The following is a 13,223-nucleotide window of genomic DNA, read 5'->3' on the forward strand; positions in this document are numbered from 1 at the left end:
ATGTTATAAAAAAGACGGATGATATTATTGAAGCTATTTGAATTCATAAGCTAACTAATAGGAGAGAGATAAAGAAATAAAAGTTAGAGAAATGGGGGGAAAAAAGGACTCCTTATTCATATGAGCATCTAATCTATTAATTACTTATTCTGTCCGGCTGCCAGTACACTTATGGACATATTAGTACCATCTTTTGAAATATGCAAGGGTAATGAACTACTCTGCAATTATTCTTGTGATTGATACTGATTAAATTTTACAAATATCTTTGATATAATGTGAAGGAAAAGGCATTAGGAGAAAAAAATATCCATTATATGAACTTTAATATCAATCTTATTTTTGGACACCCTATCTTTTTCTCTTCTATCTGAAGCTCTTTAGAGTGTCTTTAAAAAATGACGTCATACAATACATATAGGCCAATACACAGACCAAAGTACCAATGACAGGCCTGTTTATATTTTAATTGACCAAAGGTAGGCCAGTATGAAATAATTTTTTAGGCCCTATAAAAAGCTTTCAAATTTTTTTTTCAGAAGTCATATCCTTTCAATCTTTACGAAGAAATTCATTGATTGCACATTAAGATTAACTCATTGATTTGTTCAATGTTGTTCTTACTCTGTACTTTTTGGCGTTTTCTTGAGACATACTGGTAATGTCAATAAATTACGGAATATGACATCTTTTTTAAATTGCTGAATATATTTTCAGCAATCGAAGGTGGAAAAATCTTTTAGTTTTAATAAACCAAAAAAATATAATAAGTTTCTTTTTTTTGTTAGTTTATTATTAACAATATAGCTATTTGTTAGGGAAAAGGGAATAGGATTCTAACAAACAATTATGAGTGAAAATTTCTCCTCAACTCCCTTCCCTTTTTTCTCCCCCTTCTTACCCACTTCCCTTTCAGTTACACCAAAAACAAGTTTTACTCCAACAAAATATTTAATTTAATTTGTGTCTCAAAAATCAACCATGTGACATTATAAAAATGAGGGATTATCAATATCCATCCCTCATTTTTAGGGGGTTTCTTTCCCACTTCTCCTCTCATTTCCCTCTTTTTTTATGACGTCACATGGCTGTTTTTGAGACACTTTATCCAGTTTCAACATGTGATTATAAAGTACAAGTGATCAAGGCTGATTAATTATCGACCTAACATTATTCTATGTCGATATAATAACAACAATAAATAATAGGGGTTGCAATGTTGAGCTAATCTTGGGTTACGTAGTGCATGTGTATAGAAACACACAACTCCAGGGATAAAAAGGGATAAGACAATGGATGATTGATTGTTATACAATATACATATTAAAAATTATCCTTTCTGTAGATTCAAATTATTGGTTGAAAAGGTTGGAACGTACTAGTTACATACAAACCAAGCAAAATAAGATAAAAGTACCCAAAGTTTTTAAACCCTTTAAACCCTGGGTACTAGTGTGATTTACAGTCAAATGTCCCCTCCCCCCCTGCACAAAACACATTTATACATCAACAATATTGCCCATTTTTTTCTAAATAAAAATTATACCTGGCTAACGGCCAGAACTTTTTTTAGATTCACCCACATTAGAAATAGAAATCGCGTCTGAAAATAATAGACATAAAAAGCCTAGACTCATCATAAACGTGTTATAGTCATTATTAGAATAATCGTTATGGGTGTTAATTATGAATAAACATCCTTACATCATTCCTTAAGCCGATCAATAGAAACATATAAATATTTTCAGTTTGGGAGTGGATCAAAACCGGTTCTGAGCCATTTATTTTAAGACGAACGCACGACCTTACTATAGGGTAGCTGCACTAATAAAGTACGAAAATATTTAGATTTAATTTTTTTCTAATCATTTATAAAAATACACATTTGAGAATTTTAACTCTAATACATGAACTTATTTCGTATGTATTACTAGGGTTAGTTGATAAGTAAATAGACCAGACAGACATTTTTATCTAACTATTCCACTTGTTAACGTGCTATAAAAAGCATTTATATAGATATGTATATGTTATTCCTTAGATTTTTTAAAAGAAGAAATATTTAACATCGAAAATGTCCAGTGGCGTGCACAGTCATTTCATGGGGTTTAAAAGGGGAAGGCAGGTATTTGTAATTATAATTCTTAGGGGAGTGTTCATAGACGTCCAAGCTTTTTTAGGGGGGGGTAATTCGTATTTGGGGGGGGGGGGGTAAAATGGCGCGCGAAGCGTGCCGGAATTTTTTTTTACCCCCCCAAAAATTTTTACCCCGGGGGTAAATTTGATTTGAAATCTGTTGGCAGGGGTAAATTTTTTTTACCCCCCCCCAAAGTGTTTGAGGGGGGGGGGGTAAATACCCCCTCCTAAATGTTTGAGGTGCCTACGGCACTCCCAGGGAAGGGGTAAATTTTAAATGGGGGAGGGGGGTAAAATGAAAAATCCCAAATTCGTTTTGGGGGGGGGGGGGTAATCACCCCATTCCCCCCCTCCCCCTTGGACGTCTATGGGAGTGTTGACATCTCTCAATCTACACCCTCCTACCGCTTTTCAAAAAATAGCTCAACAACAGAAAATTAAAAACTCTTTGAAAATAGCATTTATGAATTGTTTTTGATAATTTAATGTCAAAATTAAGCATCTCTGTTTGTACCAGTCTAGAAGTGTGTTTGTGGAGAACATAAATTCAGTTTTGGCAGATCTTGTATCTAAATCATCCAACTAACATACAAAAGACCAAATATGTAGCTTGCAAACTAAATTTAAGTATAATGTTTTCTAATATTTAAAGAATTGCCATTAAACAATAAATTTATGGTGTTTTATGGAAATAAGTGTACAGAAGCTACGCTACTGAAAATGATATTCTAAATTGCAGATTTTGCCCAGAAGTGGGACTTGAAACGCCTAATCTAAATCTAAGCCACAAAAAGGCCCAAAATTTTGGAAGCATTGCTAGCTTGGACACGCTAGGATAGTATGTCACTCTTTCTACACACTCACACTCATGCAACATTTTCTAGTAAAAATAATTTCAGTAGATTACGTCAAAAAATATCAGTGCTAGGCAGCCGCGCATCAGCCGGGACCATAGCTTAAATTAAAACCCGTTTTGAAGGGATTGGTATATTTTGGTGTGGTTTGGACTTCAAGCTGATTTTTAAAATTGTAAAACGTTGATTTCCCTGAGGCTTACAAGCTGCTGAAGCGCGGCTGCCAAGCCCTTAAAAAAAGTTTACCTACTTGAAAACATTAGGATTTTAAGTTCTATTTTATTCATATTTCCTTGTATTTACAATTAATAATTCACAATTATAATTCTGTATACATTTTAATGTATAAACTTCTAAAAAATTAAGTCAGTTTTAAACAGGTGAACAATAAAATACTTTTAGACTATATTTAAAAAAAAGAAATGTTTACTTTTTTTATAAAAAAAGAAATAAAAGACTATAAATGCTTTTGATAAAATCCGCTAATAAATATTAAAGTTACCTAAATAACATATTGACAAACTGATAGACCCTAATTATAGGTAACTTTACTATTTAAAAATTGTTCTAAACCCTTAAATGAATTTAACAAATTTAGATAACACTTTCCTTGTTAAGTTATGTTATTCATTTATTTTCTCAACTACAACATTTCTACAAATTTCTTGTGAAAAAAAAAAGTTTGAAAGTTTTGAGGCAAATCTAGTAAACGGTCTAATTGTAAGCATTGTATTGTCATTAATCAAAAGTTGAGCAGCTTTTAGCCTCCAGGAGGTTCTATCTTATTGCTTAAAATATATACTTTTAAAACAGTGGCATGTACAGGTTTTTGTCAAAGGAGTAATGGGGGAAGGAAGCCCTTACAATTTAGAATTTCATTCTACCAGATTGTCAGAAGGGTTTGAATGTTCATTAACTATTTGGTTAAAAATTAGGGTCAAATTCCAAACTTGTTAGAACTATAAAAGTAAAAGCAAATTTTCAAAAATGGGTATGGTGGGAAGGGGTAATAAAGAGTTACAATAATAATTTATAAAGAGGGTATGTAATTAGAATTACAGACATCATATTCAATTTTAATCATTTAAGAAATGACAAATAAAGTAACCATTTTAATAGATTGCCAGAAATAGTTTATTTTTACTTGCTGTCCTTAGATGCAGAAAGATAAAGAAATCTGAAAAAACACATTACATTTAATTTTGTCTTCAAATCTTTTTGTGACATTCAGCTCTAAATCTACAAGACAAGCATACATTCACATAACCCAGGACAATATTTTTTTAGTTACATCTCCAAATTTATTAATATTTATAAAAGCTCTGATTCTAACAGTATTAAATGTAGACAAATAGCCTAGAACTATCACAAGATATAATATACATATTTTAAAAACCCTAAAACCCTCCTAGGACTTATGTGAAGCTTCCTTATATAGGAGAACTCAATTGGTTTAGAAGTTATCAAACTATTAGGCTTCAGACAAAAAAAAACCTTACTACTTTGAGACCTTATATTTTGAGTAGATATGCTACGAGAAAAACACACTAAGATTCCTTTAATCAAACATACAAACAAACATCCAGACCTCTTAATAGTAGCTAATATAATGTGCAACAGAACTAAAACATAAAAAAAGTTCAAGATTTGTCCTGAAAATATTGATATTCTGAAAAATAATCATATTTGGGATGCTGTGAGTATTGGTGCAAAAAATATGACGTAACAAAAAAAATTAGCCAATGAGAGGCCACTATAAATTTTACCATTGGTTAATAACGGCCTCTCATTGGCTAATTTTTTTTGTTACGTCATATTTTTTGCACCAATACTCACAGCATCCATATTTGGTATTACACAACTTTTGTCAAATGCCTTTCTAAAGTCCAACCTTCGTTAATAATATCCCTTTTCCCTATAAACTTCCCTAAAAACTACAATTAATTTTAACCAGTATTTTTCGAGATCTTAAACTTCAGACAAAAAAAAATGCTTTACTAATTTAGAAACATATTGTCAAAAACTAATAGTAAAATGACTCATATCTGTATTAAAATATAATTGCTAATTACAACGTTTTATTTCAGGATATCTGTCCCTCCTATTTATAATGTTTTATAAGGCTTGCTTTGCGGTCATGTCATGCACCCATGATCTACGCGTCCATGCCGCGTTCTTTTATCTTTGCGCCCTTGATGTTCATAAGATCCAGACAAAATATAAGAAGATTTTTTTAAAAAAACAAAAAAAAATAATAATTAGACCCCATACCACAAATAACTCCATTAATTATTTTTTATTTTAAGAATAAAATAATTAATGATATATTTTTGATAAAATATTTTGGTTGTTTTGTTTGCTGCCCAACGCTTTTGTCCTCAGCAAGCGTCGTTTTATCTTTAAAGGGTGATTTCTATAGTTGTTCTCAACTCTTAAATCACATTAATATAACTCCCTAGACTATCCTACTTGTTTTAGTGTGATAAAACAGAAACAAATGTCCTTAGCAACTTCCTGTAATCTCTGAAATCTTTACCTAAACACAAATTCATCTCTTTCATGGAAAAACTTAGGCTAAGGAAAATTTTGATAGAAGGAACGTTTTAAATTTTGAACATAGGAGGATTTAAAAGTAACATTCACAATAATGATTATAAGTAGCGCGCCAAGAAATAGAAAAATGTATTGTCAATCAATCACTGAATGTGAATTCTATAAATTGTAAATTAAAACCTGCTATAACCAACGAGGTGACAGGCGGACAGACGGAAAGACCTTTTTTTTTAGTTAAAATTAAGACTTTTAACCACCCTTTTCTTAAACTAAAAAGAGGTAAAAATAATGTTGTACATGATCATTCATTCAATGAATGTCTGTGTCTGTAGGACAGCAAAAAAGCATTGATAAGAATTTTTTTTCATATAAAATATATTGTAGGCATGAGGCAAACTAAGGAAAAAAATACAAGTTTTCAAGAAATAGTTTAATTTTAAAAAGAAATACTTTAGAGGTTCTCTCTCGATGATCAGTCATTCCAACCTAAAGACACTTCACAGCTGGACCCGTCTACTTTACCATGTACAGAAATTTGATATTTAAAGTAGATGGTATGGTAGGCTACTGTCTTTCTTTCTCCCTTTCAGCAAGGATCCAAAAAAATTTCTCTATGATTTACAGAAAATAATTGCTATCAAAGTCCTTTTTATCCCATGAAGGGGAAAATTCTCTAATTTATTACTGCGCTACTCAAAAATTAGGTAAATGCCAAATTAACACGACTGTCAAAAATGTTGTATATGTGCTAATGTTATCAACTGTTTGAAAGTGTTGTAAATACCTATCTGACCCCAATCTCACCCGTCAATATTAATTTAAATTCTTATTCCATGTCGACACAATTTAATTTAGACCTGCAAGTTTTTTTTAAATGTAGTGTTATTTTTAACATCAAAAAAATGTATTTCAATAAATTATCCGTAAGCAGCAAAGCAAGAGGCACATTTTAAGCATTCTCTCAAAGTGCACATCAAGCTGCAAAGCAATGAAATCTTACCTCGTTATCTCTAAATAAATAAAAAAAATAAAGGGGGGGGGGGAAATTTTTCCTATACCTAAACTATTCAGGGTAATTACCTATTTTAATTGACAACCTTCATGTATTTGTATCATATAATAAATAAATGGAATTTTTTTTACTTGATATATAGAAAGCTTAATGAAAAAATCTTATAGCAGGTTTAATTCTTGAAAGTCCTACTAGGTTTCTATAAAGTTGAAATGAGTTACTTGAATCCCACAATCGTTGTTTGTGTTGTGTACGGTTTTGCCTTTTTGTAACATGACTATACAGGAGTAAAGATTTAATCATCCATACACCTATTTATGTGCTTAAGATTTGAAGAGAATATTTTGCTTTACTCATTTATGAATATGACAAATTTTGATTGATTTAAAAATGTTAATGGAAATTATATCATAAAGATACTATTTAATCAGACCTTTGCATATTTATTGATAAAGTCATACACAAAACTTGATCCTTGATTCCTTTCCTTCAAAGTAGCCTAGCGAGCAAGGAACCCTTCTTCCCTTTATTTTTGAAATTAATTGAAAATAAGGAATATTTTTTTTCTTTATGCCTAACCCACGCAGGGGTTTCTAACCCTGTGGAGCTACCCAGTACCCAAACGTGTTTCTAGACCCACTTACTATACTTAGCCTAGCCTGGATCATTTGTGATAAGATTGCCTCATTTTATTTTATTCCATTTAAAATACTTCTTCCTTAATCTTAAATTTTTATAAGTACTGAATATCCAAACATGATAAAATGAAAACAACATCGCTACTACCCCACCCCACCCTGCCTCACCCTTACTTCCCCTGCGTGTTAAAATGAAATTATATGCATATTTACATTTCAATGATCCGTAATCTGACCTCTTCCTTTTATCCCAGACAAGGATATGCAATCTCAAACATAAATATCCACAAATAATGAGTTAAACATAAAAATATTCTTAGTTGAAAAATAAACAGTAATTTTTTTGCAAATATTACTGGAATTGTTATCATAAATCATAAAATTTGACATTTAAAAAAAAAGGAAATTTAATCAATATCTTTTTAATTTTGTACTTTTTCAGAATTTTCTTCTTTGATTCTCTAAAAAAGGAATGATTAAAATGTTTTAGTTTATTAGAAAATATGAAAAATAAGATTTTAGAAAAAACTTCATCTACTCTATTCTATTTTGACTTTATCAAAACGTTTGAAGTTAAATGTTTATAAGAAATTGCCACAAGCAAATATGTTGATTACTATTAAGCAATCCATATAAATATTAAGAATACCATATTATTGCCTTTTTTTCATGATGCAAATGCCAATAAACCCACAAAAATATGATTGATATATCAATCAAATAAGATTTTTACAATTATAGAAGTATAGAATATTGCCATTTATTAAAATATTTGTATATTACTAATTACTATTTTAGTTGCTGAAACTAATAATTATTGCTATGAATACGATTTTTACTTTGATAAAAGTTAAAAATGTTTATTATTGCCACTATTATATATTTTAAATGATAATATTTTCTAATATTGCCATTTTTATGTGTTGCCATTTAAATTGCCACAAAACTAATAATTATTTGCACAAATAAGATAATTGGTATTGCAGAGAGGAGGAGGAGAGTTTGATGCTAAATTTCTGATCAAATTCATCTAAAACTCTCAAGGAAAACAAATCATCAAAATTTTAGATATTTTTCGTTAAAGCTAAAGTGGAATCATTTTACACCCATTTAACGCTATTTTAATGTCAATAATAGGTTTGGGATAAAATAGTTGTCTAAAATATTAATCTTCCATTATCCCTTCCCAAACACTTTTCCTGCTATAAATACTTTTTTTAGGGGAGAGGGGGGGGGGGAGTAAAATGGGAGGGTTTGAATAAACCTTATTTGTTAGCAGTTTTATTTTGGGATAAACAACAAAAAATAGTGTTTTTAAAAAATGTTTTTTTTCATGATAAATAATCATAAATGAAAGATACAATATGATGATTTGTTTCCTGTTGTCTAGATGGGTCCCTTCATGGTAGAAATAGTGTTCTGCCGTGTCACAAGACGCGGCAGGAAAAAGCGCAAGGGAATGAACAAACTCGCCAGGAACCTGTACAATAAATACATTAAAACAATTACCCATGGCCATTGACGGCAGTCGCATCCGCAAGTAATTTAATAATCAATAGTTAAGCAGCTTTTTGTTAATCTGAATTAACATTAGCCAAATATTAAGGTTAAATTGGATGCATTCTAAATATTCAACCACAAATGTCCAGATTTTTAAAAGATAAAATCAGAAAAACGTTAGATATAAAAAGGTTTTTAAAATAGATGCTGTATATGACGAAAATTCAAATATTATTTGAGATAAAAATAGTATCTTATTTACATTAAACCTTTATTATCAATTCTGAGTTTTCCATAAACAACCTTTAAAAAGATTTTGTAATTTTATGGTTTTAATTGTTATGAATGGATTAATAAATTTTTGTGAAATAGTCAGTGAATAAGTCGAAAGTCGTCTGTGATACGAGAAATCTATACTTTAATATGTGACAAAAGGTTTATTATTTTAATTTGAATTTTATCAACAAAAATCACTATAATATGAATATGTTTATTGACGTATTAGTTCTAGTTCTTAAGAGAAGAATCAAGTATAACCCATTTTCTAAGATCTTAGGCTGCAGACAAAATACCTTAATATTAACTTTATATTATACTAGCGGCTTCGCCCCTAGCCTCTAGGGGCTTTGCCCCAAGAGATGACAACAAAAAAATTCAAAAAAAAAATAAGAAGAACTAAAGAAATCTTCTACAAAAGAAATTTTCTACAAAAGAAATCTTCTACAAAAGAATTCTTCTAAAAAAAAAAAAAAAAAAATGGGGGGGGATTTTTTTTGTTTTTGGGGGGGTTGGGGGTGTCCCACCCCCCAAGAAAATAGCTTAAAACCACCACAGGACCAATAGGTATATACCCTGAAGAGTAGAATCCAATCGGTTCAGCGGTTACCGAGATCTTAAGGGACGGACGGACAGACGGACAGACATCGTTCTACTTTGTATTATAGATGACAGAAATGTGATTTTTTAGGAAACAAACTAAGTTATAGAAGAGCTGTATTGTAAATAATGCCTAAATTCAGCAAAGGATTAGAAATGCAAATAATTGCACATAAAACTACATTGCATTACAAATGCTTGCCCCCCCCCCCTCCATTCCCATTAGTTCTTTTATCTTTTACTTACTTCCCTTTCTAAAAATGTCCCCTTACCCAATTTATTTGATCGCCCTTTTATAATTACCAATCTCCTTATTCAAGATGCCTTCCCTCTTTTCCATACAGGGCTCCCCATAATTTTTGTGAAAAACATTTTTTTCAATAAACACTAAATATAGAAGAAATTTTTATTCTTTTCATATGTATAAAATGAGTTGTCATAGGTTGTACAACTTCTAAGATAAACATTAAGCACTTATGCATTTTTCTTTCTTACACGATAAAAATATCATCTTTTGTAGAATATTAAAATTGAATTATCACAGGTATTACACCAAAGTGCCTGTAGTTTGTAATCCCCTTATATCATATATGTGACTATAAACTGTATATGGTGGTTTTCTTTAAATATTAACTCATTTAAAAAAGGCTTAATTAAGTTCAAAAGCAACAGAAGTGATAGTTTGTTTAAAAAATAGTAATTTTAGTTTTATATAGTTCATACTGAGAACCCTGTAGATCTATCTGTTCCCAAGTATTACAGAGTGTGTTCAATTCTCCAAGAATTTATACTGAGCACCCTGTAGATCTATCTGTTCCCAAGTATTACAGTGTGCTGTCCAAAATTTATACTGAGAACCCTGTAGATCTATCTGTTCCCAAGTATTACAGTGTGTTGTCCAAGAATGCTTACTATTTGCATCGGTCACCCCTAGGTCAATGCTACTTAAAGGGACACTATTTTATCTTAATCATATAACACCCCTTAATAAATGAAAAACTAAATTAAAGTTGAAAAAAATATAGAAGAATATTAAGTATTTTGATATTTCTCTAGAAATGGTTGCAGAAATAGTATTATATAAAAGTTTAATTTCCTAATCTTTGTAGCACACATAATTAAACTTTTATATGAATTTCTTTCATTTTAGAATGGTTTAAGTCTATTCTATATTTGATTTCAGAAATAATACTATAATTATTTATATGTATAACTTCTACTTTTAAATGCTAAATACTTTTATAAATCACAAATTTTTAATTGTTTTTGTTATACATAGAATTTCCTTTTATGCCTATCTGCTAAGAGAAAGAACAGAATAATTTACCTTTGAGGCTTTGATTCTTTATACATTTATACTAATTTCTAATTTTAGATCATTTTTTTTATTAGACTCTTAAATATTTTCTTGTAAATTTATTCTTGAATTAAAACTAAAACCTTTGTTTTATAATTTGAAAAAAGTGATGTAATGACATTTGAATTATAACTAGTAAGCTAATGTTTATAATTAAATATTAAAGAATTGGAGATTTGTTTTAAACCTAATCTATTATAAAAAATGTTTACTTTTTACATTTATCTGTCTTTTTTCACACAAAGGGTTAGTTAAAAGGATTTTTATATCAAAAGAATATTTACATTTCAGAAACCTGCCATAAAATATTTTGTCATTTTAAAAGTATTGTACTAAAATTTGCAACACAGGCTATTGAATCCAATTAATATAAAGTACAACATAATATTCTCTATAAACTGATTGCATTATTGAAAGTACTTTCAATTGATGAAACTAAAAGAATTCTATAAAATACCAACATGCCTGCTCCAATACAAATAGATATTGACCAAAAGTTCCAACTTTGCAAAAAAAATGTAATTCGTGAACGATTAGCCCAATTCAGAGGTGGATTCTTAAAAAAATTTTCTCCTAAGTAAATTAGTGGGGCAATTTTTTTTTAAGAATCCACCTCTGTTTATTGAAAGCATGTGGCCAAAGGGGATTACAGATCTCGGCCAAAACAGAAACATTTTTATCAAAGATAATCCACTTTCACTTTTTGTCTTTTCCCCTAATGATGTTGGCTTTATGTTTTGCATTATGTATGCAACACTAATGATATCATTGCCTTGTATTATAGACAATATACTACTAGAATATAATTCTACAAAATCTCTCTATTTGTATGTCATGCTAACCATAACTCTAATATAATCATAAGCCAGATTTCCCATTTTTTCAGCAAATCTTTATCTAACATTTTTTATGTTAAAATTTGTCATTTAATTTTGTATTATAAAACTTTAATGATTCAATTCCCATCTAAATCTGGCAGAGTATATATTATTATTAAAAGATCAAATCAAGTTTACTTGATAATCTTACTATGTATGTCACAGTACAAGTATGTATTTGAAACTATTTTAGTTTTTGCTATGCAAAAAAAATATTCTATTTCTTTTTAATGCCAAATTAATGTATAAAAAACTATTGTAGCTGTGTGAAGTAGTGACAACTAGCATTTTTATTCTAAAAGGCCAAATTTTATAAGTCACATCTAGATAAAAATAAGACTGCTATGTTGCATTTTCTCTATCCATCTTTCAATCTCTATCCCACTAAATTCTAGCTATTTCGTGGTCTAGAGGGGAGTTTTTTTCCACAGCTTTATCTCCTATAATGATTTGAATTGTTCTTTGCACCCCAATAATATCCTAAAACCTCTCAAAAGATTGTGAGCAGCACTGTAATGTGACTTAATGTATAAAAATTTTCATTAAACCGCTTTATTCCTTCTTATTTTTGCCTTTGCACTTTTAAAAATACTAGACCCTTCGCTACAGACAAAAAAGCTCACTACTGTATATAATAGTGTTAGTTTTATGGCACTTATTATTATGTGATTTAATTTTAGATTATTTTTCTTCTCAATTATGTAATTTTAATTCTATTTATACCACAAAAAAAAATTACTTTTTCAAGAGTGTTATCATTTACTAAAATACTATTAGTATCTAGACAAATTTGCAGCTTATCTTTTGCATGCAGATTTATTAGATGCTAACACAGAAAAATAAACAGATTTTATGCAATTGTGTAAAAATTGCAAGGTTGCAAGCTTTAAACTTTCAAGATAGTAAAACACTTTATAACCCATAATATAAACAAGTATTTATTAGTTACCTATCTTTTTCAATAAGAGTAGTATAATTTAGAAATTAAAGAACCTTAACAATAGAGATATCTTGACCTAAAGAGTATAGAATTATCCTAAATTTCACTAACTTGAAAGTTGTGTTGACCCTAAAATGTTTAAATTGCAAATATAGAAATTTTAAATTTAAATTAAACTTTTGTCAAAATTAGTTTAGACCAAATTTTCTGAAATAAGAATATAGATAATTATAAACTAATTAGTGCAAATCAATATCTTTAATTTGCATATTTATTTACCTTTAAACTGCATTTTTGCTTGTGATTTTGTGCATAATTTTTCTTCTATTTTTTTTCTTTTTCTTATGCACTGTAAAATATTGTTTTTCTATAATGATATATGATGTAATTGAAAACCAGAGAAAAAAAATTATTAAAATTGAATAAATTATTAAAAGATATTAAGTTTTAACAATGGAAATAATATTTAACCAATTAAA

The 13,223-nt window shown here is 29.4% G+C and overlaps 1 protein-coding gene across 13 annotated transcripts in view; it reads left to right on the forward strand.

Annotated features, from left to right (window-relative positions):
* The window catches only part of LOC145306005 (uncharacterized), an 81,978-nt gene that overhangs the window by 17,009 nt on the left and 51,746 nt on the right, over window positions 1–13,223 (forward strand). For all 13 annotated transcript variants that reach the window (XM_080147926.1, XM_080147927.1, XM_080147929.1 and 10 more), the window contains exons 2-3: window positions 8,177–8,235; window positions 8,582–8,666. In XM_080147926.1, coding sequence (XP_080004052.1) covers window positions 8,584–8,666 — 83 coding nt within the window. In that variant the 5' untranslated portion in view covers window positions 8,177–8,235; window positions 8,582–8,583. The remainder of the gene's footprint in view (window positions 1–8,176; window positions 8,236–8,581; window positions 8,667–13,223) is intronic.

This window comes from Acartia tonsa, chromosome 14 (genome assembly GCF_053477335.1).
Source record: "Acartia tonsa isolate MP-2025a chromosome 14, ASM5347733v1, whole genome shotgun sequence".
NCBI classification, from domain to species: Eukaryota; Metazoa; Arthropoda; class Copepoda; order Calanoida; family Acartiidae; genus Acartia; species Acartia tonsa.